The sequence below is a fragment of the Carettochelys insculpta genome, chromosome 1 (genome assembly GCF_033958435.1).
Source record: "Carettochelys insculpta isolate YL-2023 chromosome 1, ASM3395843v1, whole genome shotgun sequence".
In the NCBI taxonomy this organism is placed as follows: domain Eukaryota; kingdom Metazoa; phylum Chordata; order Testudines; family Carettochelyidae; genus Carettochelys; species Carettochelys insculpta.
Genome location: NC_134137.1, coordinates 206,817,645 through 206,835,427, shown reverse-complemented (window position 1 = coordinate 206,835,427; position 17,783 = coordinate 206,817,645). Strand labels below are relative to the sequence as shown.

General features: G+C 41.7%; 1 protein-coding gene across 8 annotated transcripts in view; it reads left to right on the top strand.

Annotated features, from left to right (window-relative positions):
* The first annotated feature begins 3,143 nt into the window (after positions 1-3,143).
* Positions 3,144-17,783, top strand: part of EPHA6 (EPH receptor A6) — a 1,072,121-nt gene continuing 1,057,481 nt past the window's right edge. For all 8 annotated transcript variants that reach the window (XR_012646082.1, XM_074998351.1, XM_074998361.1 and 5 more), the window contains exon 1: positions 3,144-3,588. Coding sequence is in view for 7 of the 8 variants with exons in the window: in XM_074998351.1 (XP_074854452.1) it covers positions 3,309-3,588 (280 nt within the window). In the remaining variant the exon portion in view is untranslated. The remainder of the gene's footprint in view (positions 3,589-17,783) is intronic.

Genomic DNA, 17,783 nt, shown 5'->3' with positions numbered 1-17,783 from the left:
AGTTTTGTAGAAATTCACCATCTAGCTAGGCATTAGTGGACCCTTAAGATAAAGTGTTACCCCTTTTAGTTGTTCTCTCTTAGGCTACATCTACACTAGCATTCCTCTTTGGAAAGAGGCATGCAAATGAAGGAAATCAAAAATGTAAATTAGGGAAAACAGGAGGAAGGAGTCTTTTGAAGATGGGGATTACTTTTGAAAAAGCCACGTCTACACTGCTTTTCTTCTTTTGAAAGAAGCTCTTTTGAAAAAGTGCATGTAAATGAGGTGCCACATATGTAAATTTGTGCCTCATTTGCATTTTTGATTTCTTTGAAAAGAGGAATGCTAGTGTAGACATAGCCTTACATAACAAGTTCCCTGTAGCTTGTAGAATTGAAGGTTACCTGGAAGTTAGACTGTGCTCTACTTTTAAGAAAACAGAGAAAAATTTGCAGTGATATTATCACAACCTTTACCGACTCCTTTTTACCTTATTTACATGCTTCTTGACATGACACGTAAAAATAAAAAAGTTTGTAAACTAGAACTTTTTAGTGTTTTTGACTTTATTTGGATTTTTCTTCACAAGGGTGTAGTATAAGCAACTTTTGTTTAAGTCATACAGACTCCTCTGAAAAAAGATATATAATAGTGTGCATTCCATTTTCGTATATACAAATATGTAGTATTCTGAAGGGGTTCTGACTGAGGATAATCTAATACAAACAGACACAATCTGCATATAGTAAAAGGAAATGTGAAGGATGGAAGCCCACTTTAATCATGGTATTTGTATTTGGTTTTATATTTTTAAAATATATTTTAATTGGCCACTATATTTTTTAATATGTGTTTTAATTGGCCACTAATTCTCATGGATAGGAAGAAGCCAAAATGATACATCTTTAACTGAAGGTACCTTTTGTTTGTTTGTTTGTTTGTTTGTTAAACAAGTTCTTCATGTGATAGTTCAGCTGGAAAGCATCTTGTTGAAATAAAAACAAACTAAATGTGCATTTGAAATATGTGAGAGATCTGAATTCTCCTTAAATAATACAACTAGCATTCTTGTTCAATAATACTATCTCTTTGTCTCATTACAGTTTCTTTACGTAATAGCAATGGTTTGGTTGTAAAGATATTTTAATTTTAGCTTCCATGTGGTGGATGAAATTCTAAAAACAAAATCTAACTTTTTTCTCTTGCCTCCAAAATGAAACTACAGCAGGGCACTAATGCTCATCCAATTGCTGAGAAACTTTTTGTCAGCTCCTGTTAACTTTCCCTTGCGCAGGAAAGGAACTTCATAACATGTTGTTACCTAAGCTAATGTAATGTGGAAGTTTACCTTAGTTCAGTGTCAGTTTGTATTTCATATTACTTAAAAATTTGGAAATATATGTTACTTCATTCACAATAGAAAGATAAATTACATTAAGTAGCAACTTTAATGAAAACCTTAGTAAGATTACTGATTCTAAATTTAAATCAATATTTTAAATTCCTGTATTACAAAGCAGCCACGTTTCCATGAAATGCTTCATATGCTTAATGCCAACTTGGCAGTAGCTAAGTAAAAAAGGCTGAATATTCTGCTGTACTGTGCACCTCTACCTGAGTTTCTTGTTAACTTAAACTGGACTGGTGGGTGCTCTGCTCCATTGAAAACTAGATTAATTTTTATTAATGTCTACAGTATGGCCTTCAAGTTAGAAATTTGCACCCCTATATTTTTATATTTTTCCCTAGCTCTAGAAATTCATGCCTTGTCTCAACTGATACTAATAATGGAATAATGGCAAAATAAGTGACAAGGGTGACCCAACAAATAACATAGTTATTTTTAAGTACAGTAATTAAAAGATTGACTCCATTTCAGAGCAAAAGTTACAGAAATGCCTCTTGCCATAAACTGGGATCTAACATCTGAGAGGGACCATGTAGATATGACCAATATATCCACATTCCCATAAATTACCCATGTTTCATACTTCTTCAAAAGGCTGCAAGTAGCATTCTTTTTGTTTGCTTTAGAGAGGACACACAAACTAACTGAGTTAGAAAGAATCCATAATTCACTTTCCCTCAAACCTACAGCCCAAATATGTATAGCTGGGATGTATTCGAGTGTAGTGTACTGAGTGCCCTACATACCACAATTTTCCTTAGATGCTTGATACAACAGTTGGTCAATTGTCCAGGTGACTATAAAAGCCTTTTTTTCCCTTACTTTCAAAGCCACTAGTCAAAATTATTCCCCTCCTAGACATACGGGCACGCTCCCCGCCTTCCCACTAGTTCTTTGGCCCTCGTTATGCCGGGGAAGGGGGAACAACTTGCTCCAAGAAGGACAAATGGTCGCAGGGAGGCGCGAGGCAGTCACGGAGCACAACCCCGCTGCCCGCTCCCTTGCCAGGCTGACTCTGGCGCCTTTAACAAGGAGTTGAGGGGACGCGCGTCTCCCCTCTTCACCCAGCTGCCGGTCCCCCCGCCCCGCGCCCGGGAGGGAGTTTGTCTTGTCAGCTAACCCCCTCTAGTGCCGAACAGGCTGCATGTGACCTGCGGGCGGCTGGCAGCTGCCAGGCGGGGGAAGCTTTCCCCGGCTCGCCGAGCACCCGCACCCGCACCCGCACCCTCCGCTGTCACCTCTCCTCAGAGAGCGGCTGAGGGGCGGGCGAACGCCCAGGCGCTGTGCGGCTTCTCTCCCCTGCTCCGCCCGCCCCGCCCGGGAACCCGCCGCCCCGCGCCGCTGACAGCCCTTTCTGGGGGGCGAGCCCTGCCCGCCGCTTGCGATGCCCGCCCGGCCGGGGAGCCCCAGCGCAGCGCCCCAGCCACCAGCTCGGAGCTCCCCCGCGGGCGCCAATGAAGGCTGAGCCCCCGGCAGGCGGCCGAGAGGAGCGACCGCGGAACCCCCGGCTGCAGCCGAGCTGAAGGGCGGGCAGCCCGGCGGAGAGCGGCCGCCGCCGCCCCGGGATTGCTGCCGGCGGCGCCCGCTGGGCTCCAGGCGCGGCAAGTTTGGCCGGCTCGGGAGCTGTCCAGCGTCCCCCGGCGCCCCCCGCCGCAAGGCGGGGGCGGGGGCGGGGCGCGGGCCAGAGCGAGCTCCCGCCGGGCTGGGGGCGGGGTGCAGCGCCTCGGCGGCGGCTGGCGGCGGCAGGGGCGGCGAGGCGGGATGGGGCTGCTCCCGAGCCGGAGGCTGCTGCGGGGCTGAGGGCAGCGACCTGCCGCGCCGAGGCAAAGTTGCTGGAGCTCGCCCGGGGGGCTCCCGCTCCGGTGTCAGCCGAGGCCGGACGGCAGCTGCAGCCTCCGGTGCCTGCCCCCCCCCGACTATGCCCGCTCGGGGCCGCCTCCCTCGGCCGCCCGGGACCCCGGCAGCGGCTGCAATAACTCCAGCCTGCGCAGTGCCTGGCCCGGACACCTGGCCCCCGGCCCTGCTCCCCCAGCTGGCCTGGCGGAGGAAGAGGACCCGCAGCCCGCCCCGCCTGCCCGGGGCGCTGGCCCCAGCCATGGGGCGGCGTGAAGCGAGAGGTTTGCTCTGGACACTTGGCTTGTTCTTCCCTTGGCTGACGGCGGGCCCGGCGGCCTGCAGCCCGGTCTCCAGCACCCAAGGTACGGGGCGGCGCGGGGCGGCGGGCGGGGGCGTCCCGCTGTGTGGCTTTGCTCACAGCAACTTTTCGTACCTCTGGGTACCTGGCTGTAGCATGGCGGGCCGAGGGAGGGGGCAGGAGCCGTGGCCCTGAGGTAGACTCTTAGCCTGCAGGGCGGCGCGGGGGGCGGGGGTGTTGTTCTCCGTAGTCTAGGGAGATAATGGGCTGTCCCACTGAGGTGCGAATTGCAAAGCCCCCAGAAGAGGAGCAAGTTCAGCTGGGCTCCGCAGTGGCAGGGGCCGGGCCAGCGCTCTCAGTGAGCAGGGAGCGTGGCACTGATTTATCAAACTCATCGGAACTTGGGGAGGTCGTCCCGCTGTCCACGTTACCTACAGACTGTTCCTTTGGCTCCCATGAAACCTATGGACAAATAGATTAACTAGCCTGCTCATTCCTGTAAAATGCAGCCGGTGCCTTCCTGCAGGGGTTTCCTTTGGGTGGGTTGATTGGTTCTCCTACAGATAAAAGGAAAGCGAATACACCTCTTCTTTGTTTGTTCTTTGTGAGCCATTTGGCAGGTAACTCCTATGAAGTCAAGTAGATGACTCCTTAAAGCTTAGTATTTCTGGGAAGGAGGCATACACTATATGTGTTTGAGAGGCCAGGGCGGCTGGGGGTTGAATATTAGAGCTGTGTTCTTTTGCAAGAAGGAACCAATCCTATAATCATTGAAGTCCACAGGAAACTCTATTTGATTTTCAAAGGGGGTAAGACTGAATCCTAAAACACGATGTGTAGAACAGGGTACCATTCTGAATGAAATCCATGTGGTACTAAAGGGACTTTTTTGTTCTATAATAGCACTATGAAAGTAGCATAGAAAACAGTCTGTTAGCCATGATGTAATTAATTGAGATCCTAACAGGTGTTCTATATCAATGTCTGTTTTCATAGGTACATAACTAAAAGATTTCAAGATGACATTTTAATTCTTATTGACATCTGTCAATTCTTGATTGTCCAAATAGCTCCTTTAATGTATTAGGACTAGTACACATCAGTTATGTAGTATTTGACATAATATATTCCCCCTCCTATGGTGCTAATATGTACCATAAATGATGCTAGAGAAATCTGTTTAAAAGGATCCTTAGAAAACATTCTGTATATTCAGGGAACATTGTGGTTTTGTCAGAAAAAAATTAAAAGAAAAAAAAACTTTAGCTCAAGGGGAAGCATACTCTGTTACATGCATACACCATCTGAATAGAATAGAGCATTTCCTTAAAAGCACCTTCAATGCACATTTTTCTGACCAAGTATTGGAAAATATGTGTAATATATTGAATCCTTAACCAGGAACATCTATGTTGTTTTGGATTTTTGGCATGACTCAACTTCATGTGATGTAGTTTTAGTGTAGGTGTAAGATAAAGTAGTTGAAGGACAGTTTTAAAGGGACACATCCTAAATTATGTTTACCTAAAATATTTTTAACCATTGCCATAAAAAGGAATAGCTGTGATTGCCACAGTAGGAAGAGATTAGAGAAAAGGAATTGATTTTTAAATCATGCATCTGACAGTGCTTTGTAATCAGTTGATTTGTAATCAATGTCATGTTTTCTCAGAACAATACGTTTTTAATGGATTTTATCAGAAAAACAGAATGGAAAATAACAATTTTAGAAATAGGAAAATGTGATCACATAAAACCACAAACATTTCATGAGGAAGCGGGACAGGTTTATTATCTGAAATTACTTAAATGTAAAGCCATATTACTTGGACTGAGGATAGAGATTTTTGTAGGGAATTCTTCAAATAAGATTAATAGTTATCAGTTGATGTGTATGGGGTAATTAAGTTTGTAAAAAATGCATGAGTGAAGTTTATTAGCAAACTATGCCAAAAAGAATTTTTCCAGGATGCTTTTTAAAATTCCTTTCAATAAATTTATTCAAGATAAAAATTTATCTTGCTGATAACTGTCATGAACAATGTTCGGATACAAGTAAATGCCATACTGCGTGATTTCCTAACATTTTCATAATTACTTTCTCCTTTTACACTTTACTTGTGCAAACTTTCAGTATCATGAAAGATCATTGTTGAGACTCATGATTATATTCCAAAAGTCACACAGTTGAAAAATCATAGTCGATCCGATATTAATCCTGAATTGAAAAAGGGCAAAAATAGACCAAAGATTGGAAATACTCACATAAGAGCATCTGCTTAATAACATGTTATCCAAGTTTTGTTTTAATGGAGATTTTTTCAAAATATAGTGAAAAGTGAGAAATATTTCATTAACTGAAAGTGGAATGAAATGCAAAATCTGGATACTCTAGGGAAGTCAATCATATATGCTAAAGGATTTGTTTTAAAATACCACTTCCTGAAATTTGGGAGTCCAAATGTAAAGCACATACAAGAAATGTCAAGATCTGCTATAGTGCAGTAAAGAAAAAATAAGACATTTTTGTGCTATAAGTTTTCATATGGCATCATTTCAATATATTACTTGAGTTGGATAAATAAAAGACTGATTAACTTCAATTGAGCTTTTAATTTGGCTTCGAGATTTGATGATTTTGACTTCTTATATTATAATATATATTTGTAAATGGTGAAAATATAGGTCAATGTTAATATCCAATGTTTGGAATAACCAGAAAGGAATATTCTGTAATGAGAAAAAAGAAAAATGAAATAATTTACTGTATCTCACTATGGTAAAGATGAGAGCTTTAAATGTTGTGTTTGCAGTTACTCTTCTGAGAAAAAACATCATCTTATTATCATGTCAATAGTACTGTATATACTCCAGTTTATAAAGGACTCAGTAAATCCATAAATTCATAATAGGCCAGGGTGCTTTTCCTTTTAAAATCAGAATGAAAAACTCTAATTTTTATGTAGTTCCTAGATTCCTTGGTTCATACCCTTCACTCAGAAAATCAATGCATGGTGTCTTGTTCTATCTGTAGCAAGGCACATTGGAACAATAGTATTGACAGAGGAGTGAACTTACTCATTTATCTTAATGGAGTGGTAAGTTCAAAAATAAATTGCAGCCATACTAAGAGCTCCTTTCTTCAGTTAAAAAAGATATGTGGACAGACAAGATAACTGTCCACACATCTCTGTGCACAGGCAGTGAATCAGAAATCAACCTGAAACAGGCATTTTTGTAACATAGACCTCACTGGGTAGGTCTTGGGTGGAAGGTTTGTCCAGATGGACATAGATCAGATACAAATATCCAACCTTCAGTGAGCTTGATATGAGAGACTATATTTTATTCTGTATTGTTTAGTTCTTTTGCTGTCAAACACAGAGCAGATGTCTTAATTATTCCCTCAGATAAAGCATCACCTTAATTACATGCTACTGTATCAGGAATACATTTATTGATCTTTAGAAAATGTGGATTATAACAGACCAAATTATTTCACAATCTTAAACAATGTATTTTTTTTTAAATATTGTATGTTGGAATTCCTGGGCTGCAATCTCTGATATATTATATTTACTGTTTTCTGTGACAAAATGTTAAGATTGCAAAAGAAAATGACAGGGCTTAATGAATTTTAGGGCATGTTTCATGCATGTCCAAATAACTTTATACATTTTAATATCCTACGGATGAATACATTTTGCCACCTCATGAACAATACAAGCATGGTCTGATTCATGCAGTTTATAAAAAGAAACTATCTGTTGACTACTTAGTACTGGGCAGTATCAAAATTATGTCAAAATTTAACATTGAGATTGATTTTCTCTTTTCTCCACCCTTCTACCCTCTGCAAGAAAATTGAATTGCACGGCTCAAAGTACAGATAATGGAGCCCTTCAACAGTAGGACAGTACTTGAAATCTGAGCAAGATTGGTATTCACCCAAACTCATTATTGTCTGAATGCAGTTTTTTTTTAGAAATCCATTTTCTTATGCATAAATATATTTCTCATATAAAACACTGCCTCATGGGGGAGTGGCAGAATATTGTCAACAGAAGTGTTGTGTTCTGTTGATTTACTGTTGACAGAATGGCTTAGGAATGTGAACGCTCTGTGGGCTTTGTCGACAAAACTCTCTAGTGTAGACATAGCCCCTGAGTAAGGAAGTTGTTCTGCCTGCTGTCAACATTGCAGGTAGGAGAAATTGTCATTTTGGGATGTCTTTCTCTACAATTTCTTCCTGTTAACATCATTTTGGAAAATCTAAAGAAAAATGAAAAAAATTAAGTATACCAGTCTGGGAGAAGTATACCTCTTCTATTTAAAAGACCAAAACATAAAGATTTCTTCCACAAGCCAGCAATAATTTTTATAGAATTTAAACTCTTGTAGATTGTCGTAGAGACATATGATAATCTTGAGTGCTAATGATAGCATGGACTCTTCTAAGTAGTGTGTGCACCTTCATATATCTAGTAGTCTAGAAGGTAATATTTAAATATCTAAGATAAACAGATTTGAAGAGAACACTTCATAAAATATTAGTTCTACATGCTGAGTTAACACTTTCAATTCCTCTCTATTTGGCAGTAGTGAAAGTCAATCTAGTGTAATTTCTGAACATCTTCAGATTATGATGAATAGGGCTCTACCAAATTTGTGGACCATTTTGGTCTGTTTCATGGGCATGGGATTTTAAACGTCATAAATTTCATGATTTCAGTGATATAAATCTGAAATTTTGTGGTGGTGTAATTATAGGGTTCTTGGCCCAGAAAGGAGTTGTGGGAAGGGTTCCAGGGTTATTGTTGGAGGAGAACTGCAAATTGCTATTCTTCTGTACCGATCCTTATGCTTATGGCAGTGCTGCCTTCAGACCTGGATAGCTGGAAGATAGGGACTGCTAGACAGGAGCTCAGCTCAGAAGACAGAGCTGCCACCAGCAGTAGCAGAGATGCGTCGATGGGATACTATGGTACCTTTACTTCTATGTTGCTTCCTACAGAGCTGAGCCCTCCTCAACAATTGCCACTCTAGAGCTGCTTAGCTCTGGAGGCAGGAGCACAGAGTTAAGAGTGGTATGGTAAGATACTGCCACCCTTACTTCTGTGCTGCTGCTGGTGTGGTGCTGCTTTCAGAGCTGAGTGCATCGCCAACCTAGCTCTAAAGGCAACACAGAAGTAAAGACTGAGAATACTATCAGGGCCCTATTAACAAGGAGTTGGAGGAGAGTATCAAGGGTATTTTGGGTGGGGGGTTTACATAAAATAACACCTAAATAACCTCGTCATACCCCGACAATTCCCTTTTTCATCAGGGCCCCCCATTTTCAGACTCGCTGTTCTCACCCCTGAAATTTGTATAGTACACAGTTGCAAAGTTCATGGGGGAGAGGAGACCATATTTCTGCAATGTGTTTCTGTGGCTGTGAATTCCGTAGGACCCCAATCATCATGTAACTCTTTTAGACTTTATTATGATGGATAATGATAACTGTGATCAATGGAGTGGATTGAAAAGCAGGATCAGGTAAATGCATGAAATAAGGCTGATGAAGCACTTTCTAGGTCATTAATAACTGAGGAGGTTGTTAAACATCATTCACTAGTGTAGGGGCAGACAAAATACAGACAGTGGGCTGGATTTGGCATGCCAAATATTTGGATCCAGCCTGCCATGGCTCAGCAGGACCCTTGGGCAGAGGGACCCAAACTGTGTTCTGCAGCCCTCCATTAATATTATTATTATTATCAAAAAGAAAAGTGTGGCCCCTAACAACATACCAAATTCTTTCAGTAATGCCCCCACCCTCCAAAATTATTGCCTATACCTCTGTAGGAACAGACATTTTCATATCAAGAGACTTTGATAACTTGCGTCCAAGGAGCCTAAAACAACTGCCTGAGGAAATCTCTGGCCTGGTTATGGCAATTTTTCATAAATCTTGCAATACCCAAGAAATTCCAGAAAACAGAAATTGTGCTAATGTGGCAATATTCAAAAAGGACAAGCAGGGTGATTTAGGTTAATATAGACCTGTCAGCCTGACATCAGTCCTAGAGAAAGTAAAGGAAATGTTAATAAAGGACTTAAAAAATTAATAGATAGGATAACCTAACAGTCCACATTGGTTTTATGGAAAACAGGACTTGTCAAACAAACCTAAGCATGCTACAAAACTTTTAACAGATGGTAGCAAGGTAATCTTACCTTCATTGGTTTTCCACAGAGATCCTTCAGTCCAGTTTATATTTTGTTACCATTTTTTTAACAAATTCATTTGTGGATATACCATTCTTGTTCTTTCCATGTCTAAGAATAACTCAGTACATAATTAGTAGGCATTACAAATTCTGTTCGGTTATCCCTGTGAGATTCCATTTAATTTAGACATTACTTCTAAGGTATATAAGCTGAGTACAGTTCATTGGCAAATTCTGCTTCAACTCAAGTGCCTTTTTTACAGGTGTCTTCTGCCTGAGGCCTGTTTATATATCTGAGAGTTCATTTTGATTTGAAAGTCATTTTTGTTTTAGTTCTAGCAAGTCTGGAATGTTTTGCTGATGTGTCATTGTTCAGTACTCTCAACATATGTCTGTGGAGTGTGAAGTGTAAGAATCTCTAGTGTTTGTTGTCTCATGTCTGTGCATTTGGAATAAGTTCCAAAAATGTCGAGAGAATGTAGAGCTGGTTGAATAATTTGAAAATATTCATTATAATGGTTGGCATGATTGTCTCAGAACAGTTATTAATAACTAATTATTGAAATTCAGCCTACTCTGTAAGCAGTCAAATACTATTAGCTAAGTCCCGTGTGCATAAAGTGGGGGGTGTGACATTTTGTAAAGGAAGTGCAGAGTGATGGGCTCCCCCCTCCTCAGCTTCTGCTGCCTCCCCAATCCTCTACTTTCTCCACCGCAGCTACTGCTGCTGTCACTAAGGGAATGTCCCCCCAACACCCGCTGGGCCAATCAGAATGTTTGAGCCACCTGGGAAAGACAGCCTCATTGGTCCATGTAGCCCATGCATGCTGGCCCCTAGGAATCTCCCAAGATGCTGGTGAGGAGTTAGTGCTGCTGCCTGTGGGGGTGCAGGGCTGCCTTCAGCCTGGTACCACCACAGCTTGTCAACACAATGCAGCCGTGAGGTGAGTCCCTTTAAGTCCCACACATACTTTTCTGGTGTCCTCCCCCGAGTACCTCTCCCCCTTCAGGGCACCCCCTTCACCCTTCCAGTTACTCCTTCCTGAGCATCTCACCCCCTTCCTGAGCACAACCTCCTCCCCACATCCCTTCCTGTGGTCCTCTCACAGGCTGCTCATGGAGGGTGATGGCTAATTGCAGGGCTGAAAAGAGGAGCCTCATGTAAAAAATTTGCTACCCCTGAGCTAAATAATTCACAATTTTTCTAATATTTGGTATTTTTTGGTTTATATATTTTCACTCTTCAGCTGGTTCAACTACATGTTAATCCACTTCCACTGCTGTGCTACACTTGAGTATTAAATAGCCATATGTTTTGAAGTGAAGCTGATTTGCACAGTAGCTATAAAATTCAGATATTTTTGGTATACAAGTTAGAACTAACTAAAAATGAAATTTTCATTTTGTGGGAAATTGTGACATTAGAAAATTTATTTGGGTCCTGAATCAGAACAATGTTAAGCTAAAATTTCCCACAAGACACAAACGCTGAACATATTTTATTTGAAACCATAGAAATATTTTGTTTCAATAACATGGAGAATAATATAATATAGCATAATATATAGACAGTGTTCACAGAATTGCCTGTTAATGTTGCTCAACACTTCCCAGGTTAAGACTCTTTTTTTAGTTTCTTTTAAAAGGTTGCTGAAATGTAATTGTTTGAGCTAATATTTAGTATGTAAGTGAATGTCTCTGGCTGAATTTATTTGAAAATGTCAATCAAATTGGTTCATTTATCTCCAGAAAACAGGCTATCCAAAAATACATTGTTCTTAATGTGACAAAATATTGGTAACCTTTATCTTAGAAATCTATAGCATCCACATGCTTTGGAACAAGTTTTGAAATTTGGCAGGTGTGGCCTTTGCCTATTTCTATCCCTTTTAAAATCTTCAATAAGTATCAAATTATAGACCTGTGAAAAACTGCAGTTCAGACATGTTAATTATAGACTTGCCAGTTCTTATTAGCTAAAGCTCAAAAGATTCCATCCTAAGCATGCACAAGCCTATAATGGTTGCTACAATTGATTTAATTTTGCATGTGCCATCCCCACAGAGAGTGTGCATATTCCTTTTTTTTTTTAATTTTTTTTTTAATTTTTCACACTCCCTGACCAGACTATGCATGTGCCCAGTTTATCATGTTCCCTCTGCTGAGGACTGCAGGACTACCAGACTTTCTCCAGAAGAAAATGACTGCTTCAGGTTGGATACCAGAGCTGAGGTCAGGAATCCTGTTGTTCCTGTTCTTTCAGTGACCTTCTTGGCACCCAGAAAGTGGGGAAGAGGAAGCCATATAATTCAAATGCAGGGAGGGCAAAATGCATGGCCGGGTAGGACTGGGAGGGAGGCTGGCAGTGTTTGAATGCCTTGAATAGAAGCAGCATTTTCAGTATATAGTCAAATCAGAATACGATGTGCTTTTACAGGGCCCGTTGTATGAGTAAGCACTGAAGGGGCATAAAGATGGTCCGCACCCAACTTTAGGCCTTTCATAAGGTCCAAGTGAAGCTGCCATCATGGTGCTCAGGAGAGTGTAGGGATTACTTCCTTTCAAGGTGGACAGTCCCCACAAGGTCAGGATTCACAGCACTCAAGAGTGCAATGGTGTAGGGGAACAGACATAATTCTGCTCTGTCCTGCCAAGTGACCAACACCTCACACAAAGTATTATCAGCAGATTAGCAGCTTTAGTGAATCTGGGAACTTTCCATAGAAACGCGCAGCTGCATGTTCTTTATACGAGTTGAGTCTGAATGACCCAATATTGTAGCCCTGAAGAAATACTGTCAATCCAGTGTAGAACAAAATCATTTAGGGTGAATTATCTTCATATGAATAGATAGCAACTGAAAATTTGGTAATTTGTTGCATCCTCATTTCATCAGGCTGTGGACATTATGGCGTATTGTAGTTGGAAATAAAATCACCTCTTGAGGAAAATAAAAATAGGCAATCAGAAAAAATAGTAGTAAAACACAGCATGAAATCACATACATGAAATGAGGACATATTAAAGATGTTTTTAGCAGGAACCCTTACAATCTCCATCCATTTAAAGGTTTCTACACATAGGAGAAAGGGGAAATAGTGTATATAGTCACTGTGACATGCATGATTTGCTTTAGCTGGGGCTCTTTGGTTAGAGTGAAGCTGTTGCCATTCATAGTCTCAGATTTCTGGTTACTTCTGTGTGAAAAAAAAGGAAACAATAGAATGAGAGATAAAACACATATCCATAGAATAATTATAATGTGTTAATAGTAAAATTACATCAAAATGAAAACTTTAGTGGTGAATACAAAATTCTCAGTTTGCTATTGCTTTCCATTTTCTAAAATAACATAAAATAAATCCTAACACAGAATCAAATAGACTTCTCACCAAACAGTACTTGTTCTCCTAAGTCCAGAAGTGTGTAAATTACTTAACTAAAACTTATAGGCTACGTCTATACTAGCACACTACGTTGAAGTAGCCTATTTCGACGTAAGAACATCGAAATAGGCTACTGTGACGCATATCATCTACACATCCTCCAGGGATGGTGCCATCAACGTTCAATGTCGAAGTAGCGATGGAGAACGTTGAAAGGAGCTGCCCTGGAAGGAAAAGCGGAGCGTCCACACACACAAGCGCTCCCCGTCGAAGTAAGGGGCCAGCAAAGCCCCAAGCCACTCCCTTAAAAGGCCCCTCCCAGACACACTTGGCTTGCACAGCACAAGGTCCACAGAGCTGACAACTGGTTGCAGACCCCGTGCACGCAGCATGGACCCGAAGCTGCAGCAGCAGCAGAAGCCAGAAGCCCTGGGCTAAGGGCTGCTGCACACGAGGACCATAGAGCCCCACAGGGGCTGGGCAGAGCATCTCTCAACCCCTCAGCTGATGGCCGTCATGGAGGACCCCGCTATTTTGATGTAGTGGGACGCGGATCATCTATACATGCCCTACTTCGACGTTGAATGTCGAGGTAGGGCGCTATTCCCATCTTTGGATAGGAATAACAATTTCGACATCTCACCGCCAAACGTCGATTTCAACATTGAGATAGCACACAGCACGTGTAGATGCGATGCATACTATTTCGACGTAGTGCCGGCTACTTCGAAGTAGCTGGCTAGTGTAGATGCACCCATATAGTTTATTTAACTGAAAATTGAAGTTTAGATCATACTTTCCCACTTCGATCGTATCTTCCAACAAAATATCCTGGAGGGTTAAAGATATTTGAAAACAAATAAGTTCCCAGCTTTTTGGCGGGGGATGGGGAGGGGCTCAAGAGCAGCAAGACTTTTCTCTCAGTCAAGTCCCATCTTAGAAATGTCACACAATCCATGACAAATTTATTGATCTAGGAACAGTTGTACAGAGGGCTGGTTCCTCCGAACTACCCTTTGGAACGACCAGCATCTCTGTGGAGCTGTGTCATGAGTCATGCCCCACTGGCCCCAAAGGGAATGCCCAATCATAAACAATAAAAATCTCCTGGTCTCACTGGATTCACAAGGGGGAAGACAGTTGTAAAATGCTCAGGTACCAGAGCAATGGGTAATGTAGAGATATTTAGCTGATGCGATGAGTCTGGGCTTACTGATGGTGCTGCCCAGCTGCTAAGTCACTGGTTCCCAGCTCTTCCTGATTTTTGGCATTCCCTGCCTGCAGTTACTCCAGTGCCGTGGCAATCCTGCTTTCAGTGAGGGGGAGCAACTCAACCCTCCAGCTAGGGTAAAAATCTACCAAAATCCATATAATATAATGTCCCCACCAGAGAAATGGTGTTCAGCTCTGCTCCAGGGCCTTGTTGGTTGTGCATCATTGTTTCAGGACTTCATTTTCTCTATTTCACTTATCTCCATTGTGGAAGAAGGGGTTTGTTATCCCTTTCACAAAGGGGGTTGGTTAGCAGGAGAGCCAGGGTCTCCTTGCCCATTGGCTCTGACGTATGGCCCCACAAGAAACAGCAGTAGCAAACACCACAGAATGCTTTGAAGCTCTGTTCCTGGGCCTTTTTCTATAGCGTATTTTCCCAGTGCAGGATATGATCTAAAGACCCACAAATGATACTCTGCAAGTTAGAACAAGGGGTCCCTTAGACACAGGGGAAGATTAGTCACATCTCAAGGGCCTGTGGTAATTGCAAGCTTGCATACTTCTGTCTGAAGTCAGAACTCATGTTGTATCTTACTCAAGTGCTTCCAAGATAAGTATTTCCTTTCCACTTGTCTACCCCAATTTTTCCTTCTCCTGTTGTTTTATGTTGCAATATCCTCAGCACGTGAGGCCATGACCACCAGCTACCAGAGTTTTGTATAATCAAAATCTGTGTCCTCTCACCTTGTCCTGTATTCTTTAAAAAGCACGGTAAAGGTTTTGTAAAGTTATCCCACTTGCCTATTACTCTCATTCTTCATTTCAGATGTTATTCTTTCCTCAGAGGTGTCTCAGTTCTTCATAAAGAATGTGTATTTCTATATGTCACCCTGCATTGCCATCGTAGATGCTCTGCTCTCTTAATTTTGAATGTTTTGCAGCACACATCTTTATCATAGAATCATAGGGATGGAAGGGACCTCAAGAGGTCATCGAGTCTAGCCCCCTGCTTCAAGCAGGATCAACCCAAACTAAGTCATCCCAGCCGTGACTATGTCAAGCTGGAACTTAAAAACCTCTAGAGATGGGGATTCTACCACCTCTCTAGGCAACGCATTCCAGTGCTTCACCACCTGCCTTGGTGAAGTAAATTTTCCTAATATCCAACCTACTCCTCTCCTTCTGTAACTTCAGATCATTGCTCCTTGTTCTGCTGTCTGTCTCCACTGAGAACAGTTTCTCTCCATCCTTTTTAGAGCATCCCTTCAGGAAGCTGAAAGCTGCTATAAAATCATCCCTCAGTCTTCTCTTATGCAAACTAGTAAGTCCAAATCTCTCAGCCTCTCCTCGTAGGTCATGTGCTCCAGCCCCTTAATCATTTGTGTTGACCTCTGCTGAACCTATTCCAGCACATCCACATCCTTTCTGTACTGGGGGCCCAAAACTGGACACAATACTTCAGATGTGGCCTCAGCAGTGCTGAATAGAGGGGAACAAGAACGTCTCTAGATCTGCTCAAAATGCTCCTCCTAATATAGCCCAATATGCCATTGGCCTTTTTGACTACAAGGGCACACTGTTTATTCATATCCAGCCTTTCATCCACCATAATCCCTAGGTCTCTTTCCATAGTACTGTTGCTTAGCCAGTCGGTCCCCAGCTGATAACAAAGTTTGAGATTCTTCCGTCCCAAGTGCAGGACTCTACACTTCTCCTTGTTGAACCACATTGGATTTCTTTTGGCCCAATCCTCCAATTTATCCAGGTCACTCTGGATCCTATTTCTACCTTGCAGTGCATCTACCTCTCCCCCTAGCTTGGTGTCATCCCCAGACTTGCTGAGGGTGCAATCCAGTCCCTCATCCAGGTCATTAAGAAAGATATTGAACAACAGAGGCCCCAGAATCGAGCCTGAGGGCACTTGCTTGAAACTGAACTGCCATCCAGATATTGAGCCATTGACCACTATCCCTTGGACCCGACCGTCAAGCCAGCTTTCTATCCATCTTATAGTGCATGTATCCAATCAATACTTCCTTAACTTATGGGCAAGAATGTTGTGGGAGACTGTATCAAAAGCTTTGCTGAAGTCAAGGTATATCACATCCTCTCACTTCCTCATGTCCACAGAGCCTGTTACCTCATCATAGCAGCTAATCAGATTGGTCAGGCAGGACTTGCCCCTGGTGAATCCATGTTGGCTACTTTTGATCACTTTCCCCTCTTTGAAGTGCTCCAGAATGGATTCCTTGAGGATCCCTTCCACTGTTTTCCAAAGTACTGAGGTAAGGCTGAATTAAGGCTGAGCAGTCTATAGTTCCCTGGATTGTCCTTCATTCCTTTAAAGAGGGGCAATACATTTGCCTTTTGCCAGTCATCCGGAATCTTTCTCGATCTCCAAGAGTCTTCAGAGATAATGGCCAAAGGCTCAGCACCGATGTCTGCCAATTGCATCAGTACCCTCAGTTCTAGTCCTTACATAATATAGCATCTGTTTTGTTTCCATGGCACATCACAAATTCCTATAATATTTAGTTTATACACTTCACTTTTATCTTTTCCTTCCTAATTTTGTAGTAAGTATTTTTCTTTCTAAGTAATGTCCCAGAGCTTCAGCGTTACTGGTTTTCCATCACATTAGAGTAAATTGGGGAATCATTTTTAATAACTACAGTCTGATAGATCATGTATTTTATACTTGGGAGATGTGCCTCAAGAAATATATGCTGATTGAAATTGGTACTGCAGATGGATATTTTGAAAACAAAAAAGAAAATCAATAATAGATTAGGCTTGATTAGATGTTGACATTTAGCACTGTAAATCCAGAATGTTAAAATTTACTGACAACACAGTCTTCCTACTAATTTGCAACCATACCTCTATTCTCAATTCATATATATCATTGTTCATATATTGTAAAGGTTAATGAACAAATGATAATAAAATTAGCAAAAAGCTCATCTGATTGTTCAGGCATTAGCCTAAGGGTTGAATGTATTATAGTCTTGTTTATCATATGTGACATCTAATTTAATATTCTTGTTATATTAAATTTTGTATTGCTCGAGTATTTAGAGAAACCCAAAGCCTCTTATGGCCTAATTTCTTCTCTCATATCAGTTTTATTTGCACTGCCAATCTATTGAATTGAGTGAAGTTACTCCTGCATTACACTGATTTAAACTAGATGAGAATCGGTTCTGTTGCAAAACAGAATTAAAATCCTACTCGTGGTTTTGATAAATATGCTGAACCCTGGTCCCTGCTGTGCCATAATGAACAGTGATAATTTATTCCTACTCTTCTTGTCTCTTAACCAGTTTTTGATCCATGAGAGTACTTCACTTGTCACTCCACTACTGCTTAGTTTGATTAGTAGTCTCTTGTGAAAGAATTGGTCAGAATCTTCCAGGTTAAGCTTTTCCAGTAGATAGTTAAAAATGGCT